At 36.0% G+C, this 21514-nt stretch overlaps 1 protein-coding gene across 2 annotated transcripts in view; it reads left to right on the top strand.

Annotated features, from left to right (window-relative positions):
• The window catches only part of TRHDE (thyrotropin releasing hormone degrading enzyme), a 392470-nt gene that overhangs the window by 197815 nt on the left and 173141 nt on the right, over nucleotides 1-21514 (top strand). For both annotated transcript variants that reach the window (XM_002823522.6, XM_054527400.2), the window contains exons 4-5: nucleotides 6229-6383; nucleotides 9522-9635. In XM_002823522.6, the coding sequence (XP_002823568.4) occupies nucleotides 6229-6383; nucleotides 9522-9635 (269 nt within the window). The remainder of the gene's footprint in view (nucleotides 1-6228; nucleotides 6384-9521; nucleotides 9636-21514) is intronic.

The following is a 21514-nucleotide window of genomic DNA, read 5'->3' on the forward strand; positions in this document are numbered from 1 at the left end:
AGAGAGAATCTCCTGTACTCTTCTCACACTTAGAGTGTGGAGTGTGAGCTTGATCATGTAGCAGAGAATATCTGAGCTGGAGGATACCAGACTCTTTTGCACTAGAGCCAGGGCTTAGAGGAGCTCAAAGCTGGGGCAAAGTATCTTATTCTGGACTGATTATCATGACCTGTGAGATAAGAATCTGACTGTGGCAGACAGGAGAGAACTGATATTGCACACATTTTTGTTAGTGATTATTTAATAATTTGGAATATATTAGAGTGCATTTCTAGCTTACAAGGTTATGCATCAGAAGAGTAATAAGGCAACACTTTCACTAATGCTGGAGACTGGATTTCAGTTAGTATGTACTAGTGAACAGACCTCATTTAGTGATTCTTTGGACCTTTTGCAAAGTTGTGAGGTTTCGTCCTGCATGATGTTCTCAGGGCAATGGGCCATTTTATTTTATGAGGGCTGACTTTCCCTAGAGGGCAAAACAGAAAGCTGCAAGGCTTTCTTAACTTTCCTTTAGTATGTACTATTAAGCCAGATTAAAAGGTGAGAGGGTTACACAAGGAGGCCCAGCACATTGGGGGCCTATCAAATGGCAGCCTACTACAAAATGCTTAGATATTTTCATCTAGTGCTCAAAGAGAGCAGTCTGGGCATGTGGGTGGTGATGGATGATGTTAAAGTGGATGGGAACACTCAAAGAAAATAAGTAGTAGAGTAGAGTAAGTGTCTTAGTCCATTTATGCTGCTATAACCAAATACCCGAGACTGGGTAATTTACAGATAATAGAAATTTATTTCTTATAATTCTGGAGGCTGAGAAGTCCAAGATACGGCACAGGCAGGTTTGATGTCTGGTAGGGTCTGCTCTCTGCTTTGAAGATGACTCTTTGTTGCTGCATTCTCCAGAGGGGATGAATGTTGTATCTTCACATGGCGGAAGAGACCCATAGAGATTACATTTCAACATGAATTTTGGAGGAGACACATTTAAACCATAGCAGTTAGTAAAACAAAACAACACAGAAGCCACAGATGTAAATCCTGGAAACTTTGATTTTCAAAAGTCAGAAAGTGGCAAGAAAATGAAAAACAAAGCAAAACAAAACAAGAAGAAGGGCTAATCTGAGAAGTGGAGGAAAAACATGGATATTCTGTTATTATAGACACTAGCCTACCATATGATAATTCTCAGCAATGCCAAAAAAAGATGAATTCTGGGAAGTGTCCATGAGAGTTTGTGAATTTAGTTATTCAGAGCTGTTTCAGGATAGTGTTAAGAATAGAAGGCAAATTATAGTGCATTGAGGGTGAGTAGGAGGCAAACAAGTAGAGCAAGTCAGATTTTTATGTTAATTTATGTTATCACATTCACTAGTATTATATGAATTATTTCATATCTGTCTATAGTTTTTTGTACTATACTATTTAATTGGAAGCAGACTACTATGCATAATTTTATCAAGCATTTTCTTTGAATTTCCAAGTAAATTAGATTCTGAGACATTTGAATTTTCTTCTGTTTTCAAGGCATATGAAAGAGTTATGGGTATACATTTTAATGGGTATAGTCTCATAACAAATTTCTTTTGCAAAAATTAAATTAATTTAATTCATTGTGAATTAATGTTATCTGCCTTATAAACAAAATAATATTTTTGTTACTGAGCTTGCTTTTTTTTTTAATAGCTTCATTCAGGTACAGTAATGTACAGTAAACTGTCCATATTTAAAGTATGCAATTTGGTGCCTTAACACATGTATACCCACAGGAAATTATCACCATAATGAACATATTCATCAGTCCCAAAAGTTTCCTGTCGCTATCTTCTAACTCCTCCCATCTTTGTCCCCAGGCAACCTCTGATATGCTTTCTGACACTATAGATTAGTTTGCATTTTCTGGAATTTTACATAAATGGCATGAATCATAGAGTAGATATAGCTTTCTTCTTTTTTTACTCCATATAACTGTTTTGAGATTCAACCATGTTGTGGACTGTAACCATAGTTCATTTCTTTTTATTGCTGAGTAGTATTTTGTTGCATGGATATACCATACTTTATTTATTCGCCTATTGATGGGCATTTGAGTTGTTCCTAGTTTTTAGCTGCTGGAAATAGGCTTTTATGAATATTTGTGTACAAATGTTTGTGTAGATATATGCTTGATATAGGTGCTCTTAAATTATAAACCTATCATATAAGATTCCTTAAGTTGTGAAGACATAGAACAGAGCCACAATTAAAAATACCTCTCCATAGTTGCTTCAACAAAATCTAAGTTGCTTCAATACACGGTTATAAGGTTAGTAGCATACAATGTTTTCTTTATTTTTTCCCTACTCTGCCATCTATAATCATGGTTCCTCATGTTTATTATAAAATCTGTGTGTATATAAGAAGCTGTCCTCTACTACTGATCTGTGTTTTACTCTATTCTTTAATGATTTTAATTTGACTCTGGCTCCATTTGCTGAAGAGTCCTTGTTTGGTCGATCTGTAATCTTGTTACCCAGGCCTGACTTTTGTGACCTCATACCTCTCGACACCAGTATGTAACCAGCTGCCTGCTTAGGTCACCAGTGCCTGATATCTTTATCACCAGCCTCCAATTGTTTTCACACCATATCTGCTTATGCTGTTAGTCAGGCTTTTGCTATCTGACAACTGCCCCCAAGTCTACCTTCCTCTTTATTCCAAACTCCTAGACTGCACCTGGCTCATATGCATAGAGTCTTCTTCCTGTGCTATTTGAGCCAGTCCAAATCCCAACATGTGGCTTGATATGCTAGCTTAGCCTTGATGACCGACTACTCTTGGCTTCCGGAGGACTACAGCTTGTGGAATTCCCTCTACTTCGTCACAGGCTTGAGTCAGAAGGCTTGTTCATTAGTCACATGTTGCTACAAGTAAACGACACCAGACCTGCTACTGTTGTTGCCATCTACCAGTGACAAAGTTGACACACTGTGGTCCTGTTATCTGGTTTGTTCATATTTAGACAAGGTGTTAAGGTAAAATCTCATATAAAAGAATATCTATTGGTTATGAACTTACAATTCATACCAGTTCTCTGATCTATGTTCCTCCTCTTTATATATTTCAGCCACATTAACCTTCTTTGTCAAGCATACTTCTCTCATTTTCACCTTAGAGCCTTTGCATTTGTTATCATCTCTTAGAATGCACTTCTGATTTCAAACAAGCTAGCTTCTACCATTATTCACATCTCAGATGAAACGTGACTACCTTAGAGAGGGCTGCCTTGACCACACGACACCCACCCCGTCAATCAATCACTATCTTACTCTGTTACATTTTCTTTGTAGCATTTATCATTTACTCATTTTCTCATTCATTTATTACTTGTTAATTGACATCCTGCACACACTCACATATGCATATAAGCACCATGATGATAGAGAGCAAGGAGCTTGCAGAACAAGGCAAAACTGTGTCTATATTGAGCAAAGGAGAGGCTCAATGAGTATTTGTTGTATATATGAATGCATAGATTACCTGTTTCTGCCCGTTGGTATCCTATTTACCTTTTTTTATTATTATACTTTAAGTTTTAGGGTACATGTACACAACATGCAGATTTGTTACATATGTATACATGTGCCATGTTGGTGTGCTGCACCCATTAACTTGTCATTTAACATTAGGTATATCTCCTAATGCTATCCTTCCTGCCTCCCCCAACCCCACAACAGGCACCGGTCTATGATGTTCCCCTTCCTGTGTCCATGTGTTCTTATTGTTCAATTCCCTATTTACCTTTTGAAGTCCAACTTAAGTACCATCTCTTTGAAAACCTCCCCAATCAGGTTTGTTTTTTCTCTCTCTTAGCACCCTTAATTCTTCAACTATTTGCTCATATTTCCCTTTTTTTCGTGTTATAGCTGTTATGCACTTATGCTGAGTCTAAAATGTAGCGGAAGATGGGGTCATATTTGACTTATTTTAATATATATTTCAGACTTAAGACCACAACCAGCCAGGCGCGATGGCTCAGGCCTGTAATCCTAGCACTTTGGGAGGCCAAGGCATGTGGATCACAAGGTCAGGAGTTCAAGACCAGCCTGGCCAATATGGTGAAACCCCATCTCTACTAAAAATACAAAAATTAGCTGGGCATGGTGGCACGTGCCTGTAATCCCCGCTACTTGGGAGGCTGAGGCAACAGAATCGCTTGAACCCGGGAGGCGGAGGTTGCGGTGAGCCGAGATCGCACTACTGCACTCTGGCCTGGGTGACAGAGCGAGACTCCATCTCAAACAAACAAAACCAACAACAACAAATACCCACAACCAATGCTGAGAAGATATTTTTTAAAGTCAGGAATAAAGAAAAATCAACCTTATTATAAGACTGTTGACTATTTTATTCTTTCTCTTATTTTGAAATATTTAAAGCATATGGAAAAGAATCAGTAATGTCATAATCAGTACCCATACCACCAACAGTGAAATATTATTATTAAAAACATCACTATTTAATTCACTGTGTGACTGTCTTCCATCCTTTTCCCCTCCATTCTTCCATAAAGCAATCATGATCCTGACTTTAATGTTTATCATTGCTATATGTGTGTGTTTGTGTGTGCATCTTGCCATTACTGTCCCTGTGCATATGTTCATGTATGAGTATCCATCTACAACACATGGTGTTATTCTACTTGTTTTTAAATAGTAGATGTTATTATAGGGTAATTTTACTCTTCACTTATTTCCTCGACATTATCTTTCTCAGATTGTCCATGTTGATGTATGCAGTGTTAGAATCTAGTGGTGAGATCAATTGTTTTGATTGCTGTGTAATATTCCTTTATATACCTATTTCTCAGTTTCTTTGTCCTTTGCTTAAACGCACTTAATTTTCTCTTTTCACCTGTACAAACAATACCATAGCGAACATTCTTGTACAATTTTCTGTTGCATCGTAAGGAGTTAACCCAGGGTTATATCGAGAAGTAGAACTTCTGGGTCAGAGACTGTAAACACTATGCTTGGCATTGTGATTAAAAGCACAGGTGCTGGAACCAGGCTGCTGGGTTCAAATTTCTACCCTGCCACTTACTGACTTTCCCAGGAAGCAAGGAGCGCTAGCTATTTTCAACCTGTTTTCATGAGCATGTGTGCCCTACCTCAATCCCTGGCATTAAGTAGTCAGCGTGGCTTAGGTCCTTTTGGCTTTGGAAGGATCTGCCAGAGCCAATTCCCAGCCGCCACTGCCTGTTGCTGGAGCCAGTGCCCAGCAGGCCTGTGGCTTCACATGCAATCATCACTTTGCATTTCTGTACGATTTCTGGTCCAGGGAGAGGTTTATTTTTAAGCCTGGAGATGTTTTTTAGTTTTCCCTTTTAATATTTGATTTATCATCACTATGTCTCTGGAGCAGAGGGAGTACATCGAAGCATGAACTCTTTGTGTCACCATAACCAGAAGTTGATAATAACTCTATGACCTTTTAAAATAAGCACAGATCTTAGAATCATCTAATCATAGATATTTGGAGCTGGAAGGCATTTTAGAGATAATTAAGGCTAATGACCTTATTTCATAGGTGAGGGAATTGTGGTCCTAAGAAATTAAGTGATTTACTGATGTCACATAGCCAGTTGACGACAGAGCCAGACCAGAGCCTGTGGGTCCCCTCAATAGTATTTTTTTTTCCATTATGTCCACTATCAGAGCTTTCCCTGTAAGATATATTTACATGTAACATATTTCTTTTAACATAACTGAAAAAATACACTAGAATTTAAGCAATTACAAAACATCACATTTTAAAACAGATATAAAATGTTTTCTCTTATACAATATTGAGGTAAATGTAAGAATATAGTATTTACTGCATTGAGTCAAATGTATTTTCATTAGAAGGCACAACACCTTTGCCTCTGTAGGTTCCTGCTGCATGTGGTTTCCTTGACTTATGAAATTTATTAGGATGGGCCCATCAATAATGGCACTGATACTTCCAGCTACCTATAGCACTGGGCTTGAAAATGAACTGTGATGAATGGATATGACCAGCATTTGCAGTGATAGCCTATATTTCTGCTGTCATGTAAAAATGGCAAGTAGTTTAATTTGCCAAAAAAAATCACTAAGTAAAATCAAGTATTCCTTATAATTAGGATTTCTGGACGCTTTTTAGGATACAAATTCAGAATCTGGTGTCTTTGTTAAAGCCTTTGGAACTGTTTTATTTTATTTCTAGATCTTTTAGCTGTGCCTAAGCATCCGTATGCTGCTATGGAGAACTGGGGACTAAGTATTTTTGTGGAACAAAGAATACTGCTGGATCCCAGTGTTTCATCTATTTCTTATTTGCTGGATGTCACCATGGTCATTGTTCATGAGATATGTCACCAGGTATGAGAAAAAGAATCAGGTGTAAGTATAATGTGAAAGCTATTGAGAATGATTTTGAATACCTACATTAAGAGCTAAATTATTATCCTCCCAAAGAAGTTTTAATTTTATATGGAGCACTGTGTAGTTCTTTCTGGAAGACATGTCATTTTTCTCCAATCATAGAATAAACAAAAACAAACACACTGATCGTATTGAGTAAGCAACTGTCATTCCATTTAGTTGAAGAGTGAGATGGCACTGCCACCCAGCAGCCTCTTTGGAGCCCCTGTCTGGTCAGTTATCAACCTTGCTTTATTTTCTTGTGATTATTAGTGTGTATATATGGTAAGTGCAGTGATGGCAATGATTTATTGCATCGCTGCAAGATGCAGCTGAGTTTTGTGTATGTGTCAAAATTTGCTTTTGCTGAAATCAATTTGTTATTCCCCTTTTCCCACCACATAGACACTTAGGAAGTCTTTCACTAACTCAGCCATAGACTCTTTGTTCTCAAATGATTGATATTTTTTGTCTTGGCATGTTTAGGAATTCATATGTAAATTAGCCAACTTTGTAGTGAAGCTAAGATAAAATTAATTTCATTTTGATTTTATGCATTTTCTCACAATGAATGGAAGGTATTAGATTTCGCAGTGCTTATGTGAATCTTAATTTTAGTGGAAAAAAATCACTGAAAATAGCCGTCCATGCCAATAGAAAGTGATACCTGTCCTGGTTACCAGTATTTATGGATAGCTTTAAACTTATAACACCAGAAATCTCATTGTGATACAGTGTGATTTCAATAAATTATAAACCCCACACCTTGTTAAAAGCTGAAAAAACTAAGGAAAGAGTGATGTGAAAAATGCTGTCAGTGAAAGAAGGTAAACAGTTAAATGCTGATAAATGAATACTGACTTAATGATGAAGTGATCCGGGTCAGACGACCGTTTATGTAAATGTCAGCTTTTTTTTTTTTTTTTTTTTGAGACTGAGTCTCACTCTGTCACCCAGGCTGGAGTGCAGTGGTGCAATCTTGGCTCACTGCAGTCTTCGCCTCCGAGTTTCAAGTGATTCTCCTGCCTCAGCTTCCCAAGTAGCTGGGACTACAGGTGCCCACACCATGCCCAGCTAATTTTTTATATTTTTAGTAGAGATGGGGTTTCACCATCTCGGCTAAGCTGGTCTCGAACTTCCTGACCTCAGGTGATCCACCCACCTCGACCTCCCAAAGTGCTGGGATTACAGGCGTGAGCCACCGTGCCTGGCCCCTAAATGTCAGTTTTTTGCACTGAACCTGTAAGATGTTTGATGTTTGTGTCTGCCTTGTTGACCAGATCTCTGAGGTGTGTTCCTCATCTCAGGCTTAAGGGAGATCCTTTGCAGAGATGACTGGGGCTCCTAGTCTGTACTAAAGAGGATGGTTTTGACTGAATATCATGTAATTATTTGAGACAAAAGCAGTTTCCTTTTTGAATGCTCCTATAAATGACAAGTTAGATATATAGTTCTGTTGAAGTGAAAGCGCACTGATAATGTATAATTGTTCGGAGAACTGGATTTCATTTGTTTCATATTCTAAGTTACTTTCTTGTTATAGCTTAGTATTTGTAGGCCACTTACTATGGAGTAATGAACCAGAAGCTAGGAGAAACACTTAAAATAATTTCCATTGTCATTAACCAATTAATTTCTATGTTACCTTTCCTGCCCACCTATTTGTTGTCACAATTCTGAAGACAGGATTTCAAGTTAAAGGAGAGACATGCATTTTTTATTTAAAAAATTATTAAAGGTTAAACATTTATTTTGTGGTCCTCAACATATTGAGAGCTGTTTGTATTTCAATGAGAGATCCTCTTGAAGAACAGATACTTTACTGTTACTATTGAAACTGTCAGCCAAGCTTGTTAATGTGGCTCCTAAAGCCATACCTGATCTGGTACTTGTCTGCCTTTCTGGACTCTTTCATGCTTTCCTCCTCCTGGTCCACTATGTTCCAGCCGCACAGGTCTTTCTTCTGTTTCTTAAATAGCTCATTCCCACTTAGAGTCTTCACATTAAGGGTTAATTACATCTCCCTGGAATTCTCCTTCCCATGCCTTTCTCATGGCTGGCTCTCCCTTATCATCGAAGTCTGAGCTCAAATGTCACTTGCTTAGAGAGAATGTTTTTGCTTTTACAATGTAAAGCAGTTCCTCCTTCATTCCTGTAGCACTTTGTTAGGATCTGAAATTGCGTTGTTCATTTGCTTATTTATTTTTTTATCGTCTACCTCCCCTCATCCCCCCTACCTCTACAATAAAATGTCAGCTGCATGAGGAGGAACATTATCTAACTTTTCTTCACTGAATCCCGTTTTTAGGCTAGCTCCTGGCATATAATGTATTTTTTGCTTTTTAATAAGAAAAGAATTCCTTTAACGTTTTCCTGAACTATGCAAGTTTCAGAATAATACATCATGATCTAATCAAAACACCTGTTAAAATTACATTATTTTTCATGAAGGCATCTTAGAGAATTTTTTTTGGTCTAAATCCTTATTATAATAGAATCATGGAGAGTCAAGTGTGAGGGACCTCAAAAAACCTTAGTTTTATCAATCAGCAAATATCTTCTCTGAATAGCCTCTGCCACTAGAGGGTGATGCTTACATACCTCCTGTGATGAACTGCTCACTACCTTTCAAGGCAGTATTTTCCCATCTTTGGCCATCTCAGTCTGTTAGAGGGTTTTCTGCGTTTTCAGCAGACATTTACCCATGCTAATTTCTATTCATTAGTCCTGGTTTGTCCCTTGTAGGGTCGCAAGAAACAAGCCTTTCCTCTTCTACATAATAGGTCTTCAAATATTTGAAGACAGCTCTCATCAGTTTTTCTCTCCTGAGCCCTTTCTTCTCCAAGTCAAATATTCTTTTGTGTTCATTGATTATTCTTTTTTGTTCTTCTCTGAAAGCATGTATAGAAAAACTAGTGTCACCCAGGTACTCAAATAAATCAATACAGTTTTGCCATAACACATTTTAAGATCACAAAATCAACTGGGGAATGAATTCCAGTTATAATAATCATAGTTTAATACATGTAATTTTAGATAAAATAGTTTGGGGACAGATTTTATTTTATTTGATGACCATTAATTTTGTTACTGCAGTGGTTTGGTGACCTTGTGACGCCTGTGTGGTGGGAAGACGTGTGGCTGAAGGAAGGGTTTGCTCACTACTTTGAATTTGTTGGTACGGACTACCTCTATCCTGGCTGGAACATGGTAAGTGTACTTCAATTATTTGAAACTTTTAGTAAAAGGCTGATCTAGTGTTACATTAGGCTTATACCATCCTTAGAGATTACTAAAAATACCAACTGATGCATGAAAATGCATCAATAAAATGTAACCAAAAATTTAAATGTTAGTATTCTTAAAGAGTCATCTTTTACTTATTAGGAACTATATAGTCTGATTTGCTATTCATTAGCTTCAAAATGCCGCAATTTAACTAAATAGAAATATTTTCAATTGTAGTATTTTATAGTAAAGGCAAATTGTCCTTTAAAATAAAGAAGTCAAGGGTAATTAATAATATTTTAAATATACAGAATATATCAAACATAGAAAAATGAGGACTTGACATCTCATTCATGAGATAAAACACAAAAAATATCTAAAAGATACGATGTATTATTGTTGTAGATATATGTATTTTAGGATTAAATGACTTAATAAGAGGTCATTAATTTTATTTATGAAGAGTTATTCATATTATACCTATACTTTAGGAATGTCAGAACTTGAAGAAAGGTTTTTGTGCCTTAAGCTGTGCTGTTATAGGGCATCCTAGAAGAAAAAGTAGAGGGAGGGTGTAGTTTTGCTATAGGTCTTGTTATATCAGTTTTTCATTTTATATAAGCTGTCACTGATCAATATGTGACAGTATAATTATTAAATAGAACCTGGGGTGTATATATGTTGTTCTGAAATTCAAATTTAAATTTATTTTAAGTGGTACTATTAAATTAAGTAAAAATTGCGATGTACCAGTACTTATCAACTTCCAAAAGCTCAAATTTTATTTGTGACATAGCATAGGCGATTATATATACATACACACACACACATACATATATATACGTACATATATACACATACATATATGTATATATTCTTTTAAACCACTTTATTAAGGCAAGATTGACATACAAAATGCTGTACATATTTAATGTATGCAACTTGATGAGTTTGGAGATAAGTGCACATTCATAAAACAAATGGTCACCACAGTCTATGCCATAAACATATTCATCACCTCTAAAGTTTTCTTCCTATCTTCTTTACTTATTGTTATTTGGTGATAAGAACACAACATAAGATCTGCCCTTCAGGAAGTTTTCAGGTGTATGATACAGAATTATTGAATATACACATTATGCTCTACAGTAGATCTCTAGGACTTACTCATCTTGCATGACTGAAGCTTTGTACACTTTGTCTAATACATCCTTGTTTCCTCCTCCCCCAAGCCTCTGGCAACCACCATTTTATTCTCTGCTCCCGTGAATTTGACTATTTTAGATTCCTTATACAAGTGGAATTATGTAGTATTTGTCTGTTTTATCTCACTTGGCATGATGTCCCAAGTTCACTCATGTTGTTACAAATGGCAGAATTTCTTTCTGTTTAAAGGCAGAATAGTATTCTCTTGCATGTATACACCACATTTTCTTTATGCATTCATCTGTCAGTGGATAGATTGCTTCCAAAAATATTTTATACTGCTCTCTTTTGATGTTCTAAAGTAGTAATAGGCAGTTATCTACTTGTCTGTTATTGTTCCAAGTATAATTTGAAGAACACATAAACCAAGGTAAAATATGAAAGCATCTGTAAGTCATCATATAACTTCTCCAACATAAATTTAAATGACTCCTGCTGAGAAAAAAAAAATGAAATTACTTTAACAAAAATGTGAAGATAGTAATACCATGTCAATGTGTTTTAATTATTTTCATGAAATTTTACTGATATTTTATGAAGGCAACATGACTCATTTGCACAAATCTACAAGATAAGTTTATTTGATTTATATGCCTAGGCATTTATATATGTATAACATAATTTTAATATCTTAATTGAAGTGTTTTATTTTGGCATTCAAATTAATTAACAATGCCTTTAAATGACATTGCAGAAAAATCAGCAATACAACGTTATATTATTGAAAGTATTTTTTAAAAAACGTGTAATTTTAAAACATAAATGTTTACGGTAACTGAAACATTTCCAAAAGTATCTTTTGGTTTTTGATGACTTTCCATCAACTTTGTTTAAATTTCTCATTTAATTTTTATTATACTGTGGATTATTCCTGATTTATAACTTCATTATATTTCGATATTAAAAGATGTCCTTATTACAAGTGACATGTTATACATAGGTATTGCTTTTTTTAGCTCATTCAGATACCTGTGATAAAATTCTTTCTATTCACCATTATGAAAAATGCATCTTAGATTTAAAAGTACTCAACATAATTATACATGGGGTGAAAACTGACAGCTTTTGATTGTTTTAGCATGGTAATATGTCTTCAGTTTCAGTATCCTCATTCCAAATTTTGTCTTTGAATGACTTTTCATATTTCTTCATCATTTTATCAGTTACATTGTAAATATAGGAATTCTGGAAAATATTTTTTAGAGGTATTGAAAATGAACACAGAGTGTAAATAAGACAACTGAGACTTTGTTCTTAAACACAGACCATGCATTAGGAGTATAAAAACCTTGAGGTGAGTCAGATATAAGATTTGATTACTTTTAAATTCATATTTAATAATTAAGAAATGAAAACTAATGATGGAACAATTATGGTGTCACAGAAAACTCATCCTATTAAAGTAAAAAATGAAATAATAAACTCCATCACATTTAATTACACAGTTAATAGTGAGAAGAAACAAGTCTTATTATGATGTTTTTTTTTTTTTTTTTTTGAGACAGAGTCTCACTTTGTGGCCCAGGCTGGAATACAGTTGCACGATCTTGGCTCACTGCAATCTCTGCCTCCCAGGTTCATGTGATTCTCATGCCTCAGCCTCCCAAGTAGCTGGGATTACAGGTGTGAGCCACCACACCGGGCTAATTTTCGTACTTTTTGCAGAGATGAGGTTTCACCATATTGGCCAGGCTGCTCTCGAACTCCTGACCTTAGGTGATCCACCTGTGACAGCCTGCCAAAGTGCTGGGATTACAGGTCATGATGTGTTTTTGTGTTTAGGTCATATAGATTTAAAAAGCTTTCTGCTATTTGATTGCTTTTGCTTTTTAGTTTGTGAGATAGCTCAATATAAATCCAGAAAACCTACAAGTAGAAACTCTATAAACAAATTGCCCCTCCATATATAATTAATACCTTCTTTGCAAACAAAGTTTTAAGAATAAGATAGCCACATAAATAAGAGAGGATATTAAGTGCCTTGAAGGCTGTGCCAGCACGAATTTTCATAATGGCATCAGCAAAAGAGTGAAAGAAATACTCAAAAGAACAAGAGTGATGGCTGTGTCAGCAGTAACTCATACTATTGTGATATGCATAAAAGCTTGCCTGTAAGTGCATGGCTTAAGGTTCACTACACCTGAGCCTGTAATAGAAAAACCAGAAGTCAGGCTCATGTCAGGAGTAAAGAAATTCAGGAAGTTGACCTCTTTTGCCATTCATCTCAAAAACAGTGCTTTTTTAGGCATCAAGGCTCAAACACTGAAAAACAATTTTATCTGCTAGAGAGATACTATGGCAATCTACCTTCCATGGACTAGCAATAAAGAAGCCTAGAATTACATAGTATTGTTAAGGAGGCTCTTGTTCTGACTTAGGCCAGTATACTTCGCTTAACTGTTAGTAAAATCTTAGGTTGTATGTATGTGTGTTTTCAGAGCCAGTTTCTGATGTAGAATTAAGGAATACTACATATAATAAAATTATCACAATAAGCATTTTGTGATAATTTTGTCCTCTAGCAAACTAATCAAGTTTACCATTTTATAGATATGGGGTTTTATAGGAAGTATGATACAAGTCAGGGGGATAGATTGGAAATAAGAAGCTCAGATTTCAAGGAAGGCATTTCCCCTTTCTCACTCATCCTTATCATTTGAAAAATGGGAGAATTATACTGACTTAGTAAGTCCACATAATTTTTTTGGAGACAAAATAACTTATGAGGTCTTTGAAATGTATGAACCACTCTACAAATGTAAATAGGCATCATGGGCCTGGGAAAATGAATGCTCTATTAGAAAAGTACATTGATTTTACGTATAGATACGCTAACATTTCCAACCCTAGTAATCCATTTTGGCTTCTTAGGCTTATACCAATTATTTATACATACAAAATAAACTTGGTATTTAGATTCAGTCTCACCAAATAAATTCTTATCTATACTGGCAATGTGGACTATTCCATAGGAACATAAGCCTTAGATAATGTTTCATTCATCAAAGAGAAGTGTCAAGATCATTAGAAACGACCTCCTCAGCTTAGGGCTGAAGACACATTTCAAAGAGGATTCATGGCATGAATAGTCTTTTTGCTTGATGTTATTTTATCAAAGTTGGCTGTTAGTGACAACATTATTGGATGGATTAAGTTACAGTATGCCACTAATGGCAATCATATTAAATCTTATTGTGTTTCCTCAAAACAGATAAAAAGAAGGACTGACACAGCACAGTAACTGTTCTTCAACAACTCTTGATCATTTTAATTTGAAAAAAGTTTATGTTAAAATTTTAATACAGCAAAAAGTTGCTTATTAAAATACTGCAATGGAGAACTCCTCATTTTAAAGATCTGGTGCCGATGCAGGTCAAGTCATATCCCCTGTGCATATTGCATAGGTTTCATTATAATTTGTGTGGTCTACATTCTAGGTGACTCCTTCAGGTTCCTGAATGTAGCATTACAAGAAAGTGCTTCTATAATGAAAATCATTAAACATGAGTGTATGTTCTTTTGTTAAAGAAATTGGGAAGGTAAAGAGCTTCACGCACCAAAAACATTATAAGTTATACTTTGATAAAGTCAGCAGACTGGACATTTTCTCTTAATTTTTGTAAGGACATATACCTGGGCATAAATATAATTATTAATGCAACTGAAGTTCAGTCTGCAAAATAACTCCTCTGAAGTAATAAACTAGAAGGTGATCCAAATGTTTTAATTTATTGATATTTTATTCTCAAATGACTGATACCCAGTGAATGTGAGAAATTTCAGGGCTTCTTAGGGCTGGACCCAAGGGCTCTTGGTCTTTTTGATCCTGTTAAGTTGCTTAAAAGTGACATTTACATTGAGAGACGATAAGGAAAGTGGAAAGCATGCCTGTTTGGGTCTCATGGAATCCCAGTCTTTGAAATGGACCTCTTCTCTGACTGCATTTTCCTTTCTCTGTTCCCTCCTGCCTTTTAAGGCTATTTTATTTTTACTCAACAGAAGTTGAGAAAATCATAGAGAATGTCAAATTTCTCTATAGTCTTTTTTTTTTTTTGAGTCTGAAGAGTATTATATTGGTTAGATCACTGTTCAGTTCTGCCATTCAGGCAGCTCTTCTCAACCATGAATTCAAAAGATATTTTTGCTAGAACATGTTTTGACACTGAGCTTAATAACTTCTGTGGATATACCATTCACAAACTTGAGTGAGCTCCCTTTGAAAACTGTTATGTCTTTAGCTTTGTACCTTTTCCTAGGATTGATGAAATTAAATTCCACTGATTAGTCTTATTTTTGTCAGTTTGTGTCATATACGTCATTAAATATGAAGATACATGGGAATGCTTTTCTCCCCTTAGCACCCACTTCAAAAACACCTGTGTCCAATTAATTCCCTTAATCATTTTAGTTTTTCTTCTCCAGATTTTATTTATAGTTCAGTGAGGCCCTTCTTAAGTGCTGTTAATGGTATACTAGGTTGATAATTTTATATAAATTAGTTTGATGTATTGCTGCTACATTTTTTCTCATTCTATTCACTCATATATTTCATTCATTCTATTTATTTCCATCAGAGAATTGTCAAGCACCTAAAATGAGCCACTTGTGCTAATTTCTATGGAATAAATCTCATGATAATAGGGAATTGGTATCTATTAGTTTCTTGTGTACTTTGTATTTATCTTTTGCTTGGTGGCTTCAGTTAGTAGATGTGGATAAATTTAGGAAATTTTTTTTTTTTTGGCTCTTAGCTGACCGTCATACTTCTGTCAGAAGTAGCTTTTTTACAGAGCAGCTCAAAAATACAGAGCCATCACCTCAATCAGGTTGTTCTAATTCATAGATACATTTGAAAAATAAAATTGGGCATGGTAAGTTTCAAAGGATTAGCAAAACCATAGAATAATCAGAACATTTAGCTACCTATTATTATTTTTATATTACATGGGTTAAACATATTTTGTAATGTTTGCTCAGATTAACCTAGTTACAATGGCCATTTCATTAGATTTTTGAGTATCTTTCTGCTCAGGTAAGTTATGCTTTTAAGTCTTGCTTCTTTCCCTAAATATCACAGCTTTGCTTGCAAGATAGGTTACTTAAAAAGCAGATTTCTGTTCTTTTGATTGTAGTGGCAGTGGTGGTAGTATGGTGGAATATTTTCATCTAAATATTGTTTATTTTATAAGTTTCCTGATTAAAGACAAGTTTAGATCGATTGCCCCTTCAGAGGAAAATTTGGCATTAATTACATTCTTTTCCTAACTATTCGCATGACTGGTCCAATTTGAAGCACTTGAATCATGATACACTATTGGTGATGACTAATGAAAAACTAAAAAAACTCTACAAACAAATTTGTTGCCCTAGTTTTAAAACAGGGAACTTTTCTTGAAATTGTTGGCTTCTTTAGAGAGATGACAGGACATATAACTTACCAGGCCTAAAAATAATTTGGCTTCCTGCAACAAGATAGTATTTTCTATTTATTGCTAAGTATTTTGCTGGCATATTTGGGCTCTTCACTGACCAAATATTTACAAGGATTAATCTGCATTGACTTGTTCTCTTTCTTCTTTCATTTAATAAACACTTACTGTATGTCCCCCCCCCTTTTTTTTTTGGCTGGTTTCTCAGTCAGGGATGGGAGACACTCAAATAAGTATGGAACATCAATGCCCTCTAAGTCTCACAGACCTATTTTACCAATTTAGTTAGATTATCTTTATTAGAGTAATGAATACTACTTTACAGTTAGCTAGAATGAAGTTCAATTCCTTTTTCTACCAATCCCATGAATTAAATTTTTGGCTGTCTGCTGCTTAATAGCTGTGTGATCTTGTTTATCCAGCTTCAAAATATGTATGAAATCCCCATGTTGTTTATATCACAGACTAGTTTTAAGAATTAAAGAAATTTATATTCTTACTATCATTTTTAACCAATATTTTTGTTATTATTGGGTACTTAAGTGTAATAATATTACCTGCAGGGTAATCATATTTTAACATTTTTATACTTTATAAATGGATTGCAAGTTCAGATTTTACATTCTGAAGAGCAAAGCTTTTCTCTACTAATTATACAATCAATTTATAAATATTATAATAGTTTACTTTCAAATGCAGTTTTATATGATAGGTTCTTAATTGATTAACTTTCTGGACTCTTCGTACTCTATATGTTCTGGGGTTGTTTGCTCTGGGTTATCAAAATTTTCAAATTTCAAAAAAGATGCTTTTTAGTTTCATTGGAAATATAAAGACTTCTTATTATCTGACAATGTTAAGGTTTTATCAGACTAGGTTATTTGATAGATTGACAATTCATATCATATTGAAAGTAAAGTACAAAAATGGTTTATTTTATAAAATCTATTGAACAATTAATAAAAATTAATAATTTTGTTACAGAATTAAGATCAGTCATATGGCTATTTATTTTATAAATTAAAATAACATAAATTCATCACCATGTTAATAACTTCTGGGAGTCGATTAGCTCATCCTTGGAATTCTTCCAAACCTGAATGGTATGAGACAGTTTCCATTAGAAATTTAAACAGAAATATAATCTGTTTAAGAAAATTAGTCAGTATACATTTAAAAATGCTCTGAATTACATTTTGTCAAATATTAAAATGCCTTAATTCTCTTAAGTGTCTGCAAAATATTGGAGACTCCTTGTGACTAATGTGCAAAATGAATGGATAAGTATGAAAAAAGATTAGCCAATTTGATTTTGTTGAAATGTCCTATCAGATTGTTAAAAAATTTAGCATGCAGGAAAATATTCTTACCACCAAAGTAGGTATAAAATTCTTGAAAAGGTGAAGGAAGTATTATCTCTTAGAAACTTAAAATCTATGGACAGGATCCTGAAGTGACATTTTCTAGAAGAATGGGAATGTTCATGTTAACTAGCAAAGAAGAGAAAGCAAGTATTCCCCACTAATGATATATGCTTTATCAGCTTAGAGACTGTTTGTTTCACCATCATTTCTCAGGATTTATCTAAAAGTTTAGCATATATGAGATGTTCAGCAATACAAGTCTGGCCAAAAATTAACAGAAAATTATGAAATGAATGTTAACAAATGTCAAGATCACTTATGAAAGATTATAAGAGTTTCTATGTTGCTATTAGGAACGCATTCATTGAACAAAAGAAGACATTGAAATTAGAATATATATGAAACTATATTGGATACATGTTTTGAGGAAACAGGAAAAGGTGGCAACAATTCCTAAAGGTTGGTTGTCAGCAAGATGGCCAACAAGAAGTTTTTAGTGCTCTTTTCCCCCACAAGAAAAGTCCCCAGACAACAAAGAAATAACTACATTTTGACCAAAATAACTAAAAGAGAGCTCCATAGAACAGCAAAGAAACAGCAGAAATCTTGTAGAGCACAGAAACTCAGGATGGCTACATAGGGAAGGGAAGGAAATTCATTGCCTCCATCACCCCATTCCCTGAGTTGGGATCAACTCAGAACCAGGAGGGACTTCTTCCTGCAGAGAAAACGTAAGCAAGAAGCCCCAGGTAGCCTCGATCACCACCATGGATGCTGCGGTTTGTGCTACTAGAGACTCCTTCAGTCTTCGTAGGCTCTGAGCCCGGCTGAAGAAGCTCTCCAGAGTCCACACACTGAGCTACACCCAGAGAAGGAGTGTGGCTATTCCCCATCCCCGTGGCTCAAGTTGCTACTGTGCTGTGCCACCTTGAATTAGAGCCACTATTAGAGTGTGTCCTGCTCCAGGGGTGAGTAGTCATTGTACCCTTCCATCCCTGAGACTTTGCTGCCCCTGCAATATGCCCACCTGGTAGCATGCCATTCCTGAGCTGATCTGCTGCTATTCCTTACCTCCTAGGGGCAAGCTACTTTGGAACCGCTCCAGCCTCTGCATTCCAGTGGCTGGTGCACCCACCTCTTAGAGCTGAGCTGAAGTAGCACTCCAGCCCCTGGGGACCTCAGGCCTCCTACACACCAGAGCAGTCACACCTCTGGCACCACAGCTGAGGGCCCTGCCCCTAGGGACATCAGGGGCCTCTGCCACACCACAGCAGTTGACCCCTCCCCATTCTACAGGTGAGGCAGCATCCTGTCCCTGGGGAGCCGAGTCTCAGGAATACCAGAGCAGTTTCACCCCCAATGTCACAGCTAACTCGGAGTCCTGCCCCATACAAAGGGATGCAGAGGCTCTATTGACCCATGTAGCCACATTTTATGGGGCTGAGAAGATGTAACATCTTGTATCCTGGAGAATCAGAGCTTTGGCTGAGCTGTACTATCTTGACCTCCAGGCTGAGCAGGTGCCCTGCTTGAGATTCTAAGATGTCCCACCTCTATGGGGAGTGGTCATTGCTGCACTGCTTCCCACCCTTCAGCTCCCAAGCCGTGTAGGCATCTTGCTGTTCTTGGGTACTTGGTGCTGCTGCGCCTGGTGTCACAGAACCCATACAGCTTAGTTCCATCATCTCAGGGTCTACAGTCACCACTGTGTGGTACCTCATACCCCACTGTGTTTTGTTGGTTCCAGGTCCTGCATTGCTGCTGTATCCTGCTCCAGGAGGCCTTAGCCTTTAGAGAACCTATTCTCTCCCAGAGACATGTCAATACTGTGCCTTGACCCTTAGGATCAAAACTACAGCTACACCCCAGTTCCCTGGGTCCAGGTTGCTGGGATGTACCTCAGAGCAACAGTTCTTAGCTTACTGGGAGAACTGCATATACTCATACCTTGGAAAGTGAAGCTGTACCTCAAGTCTCAGGTGCTATAACAGTTAGTTTTACAAGACCCTGATCCCAGAAACCTGTCTTCACAGTTTCTCTGATCACCTGTGCTTTGACTCCAAGTGCCACGTGCCTGTGGGCCATGTCAGACATGACACCAAGAGCGATCCCCTCAGATAAGACTCCTACTGTAGGGAAGATGAGAAGGGAAGGATCCCTAAAGCCCTTGCAGTAATAACCTATGCAGCCACCATCACTTCCACAAATTCCTGCAGCCAAGACCACTGAGGTACCACAATTATTGCTAATGTACATAACAACTGAAGAAGCTAGACAGAGACTACACCACTGCACCCACATGGAACCAGAGCAACTTCACCCTGCCCGGCTGACACCCATATGCCCATCTGCAGGTAAAAGTATTAGCCTCTAAAAGCCACTCTTAGCTTAGAATAAGTGACTGCACCACTAAGTATGCAAACATACATGCAGGGACACAAGAAACCTGAAAAAGCAAGGAAACCTGACTCTATCAAAGGACATAATAATTCTCCAGTAACTAACCTGCAAAGAAACGGAAATTTACAAATTGCCTGAAAAGGAATTTAACATAATAATCTTAGGGAAACTCAACAACATACAAAAAGAATACAAATAGACAATGAAATCAGGAAAGCAATTCATTATCTGAGTGAGGAGTTAAACAAGAAGAGATAGATATCATTAAAAAAGAAACAAATCAAATTTATGGAGCTGTAGAGTTCAGCTATAAATAAAAAATACACTGAAGAGCTTCAGCTGCAGACTAGAACAAAAAGAAGGAAGAATCTTGAAGATAGGTCTTTTGAAATGATTGTCAGAACTTTTTTTTTTTTTACAAAATTAAAAACTGTGTAGATAGTCAATGGGATTTATAGGACACCATTAAGTAAAGAAATATCCATATTATGCAATTTTCAGAGGAAAAGAGACAGAAAAAGAAAGAGAAGGCTTATTTAATGAAATAATTGCTGAAAATTCCTAAGTCTTGGAAGTGATGTTGTTAGTAGTCCTCAAACAGTCCCCAAACAGAAACAACTCAAAGATGTATTCTCCATGGAACTTTTTGATCTTACTATCAACAGTGAAAGACAAAGAGAATACTTTAAAAGCAGCAAGAGAAAATCATAGTCACATATAAGGAGACCTCCATTAGACTATCAGTGTATTTCTCAGCAGATATCTTACAGGCCAGGAGAGAATGGGATGATATTTTCAAAGTACTGAAAGAAAATAAAAACCCTTTTAGACAAGAATACTATACCCAGCAATTTTGTCCTTCAGAAACTAAGGAGAAATAAAATATCCCTCAGACAAGCAAAAGCTAAATGAATATATTACCACTATACTTACAAGAAATACTTAAAGAAGTTCTTCAAATGGAAATTAAAGAATACTAATTACTATCATGAATATGTATGAAAGTATAAAACTACTGGTAGAGGTAAATGTATAGTCAGATCCAGAATACTTCAACATAGTGATGGTGATGTATAAATCCAATATAATATATCTTTAGTATGAAGGTTAAAAGTCAAAAATAACTAAAGCTACAAAAAGTTGTCCAGGAACACACAATATAAAAAGATGTAAATTGTGACATTAAAAACCTAAACTGTGGAGGGAGATGGTAAAAGTTCAGAGTTTTTGTATGCAACAGAAGTTAAGTTGTTATCAGCTTAAAACAATTGATTATAAGATGTTTTATTTAAGCCTCATGACAACCACAAAACAAAAAAAATTCAGCAGATACACAAGCAATAATTAGGAAGGAATCAAAGCTCAGAATTACAGAATATTATCAAATCACAAAAGTAGATAATACGAAAGGAAGAAAGAAGCAAAGGAGTTATAAAACAACCAGAAAACAAAGAATGAAATG

The sequence above is a fragment of the Pongo abelii genome, chromosome 10 (assembly GCF_028885655.2).
Source record: "Pongo abelii isolate AG06213 chromosome 10, NHGRI_mPonAbe1-v2.0_pri, whole genome shotgun sequence".
NCBI classification, from domain to species: Eukaryota; Metazoa; Chordata; class Mammalia; order Primates; family Hominidae; genus Pongo; species Pongo abelii.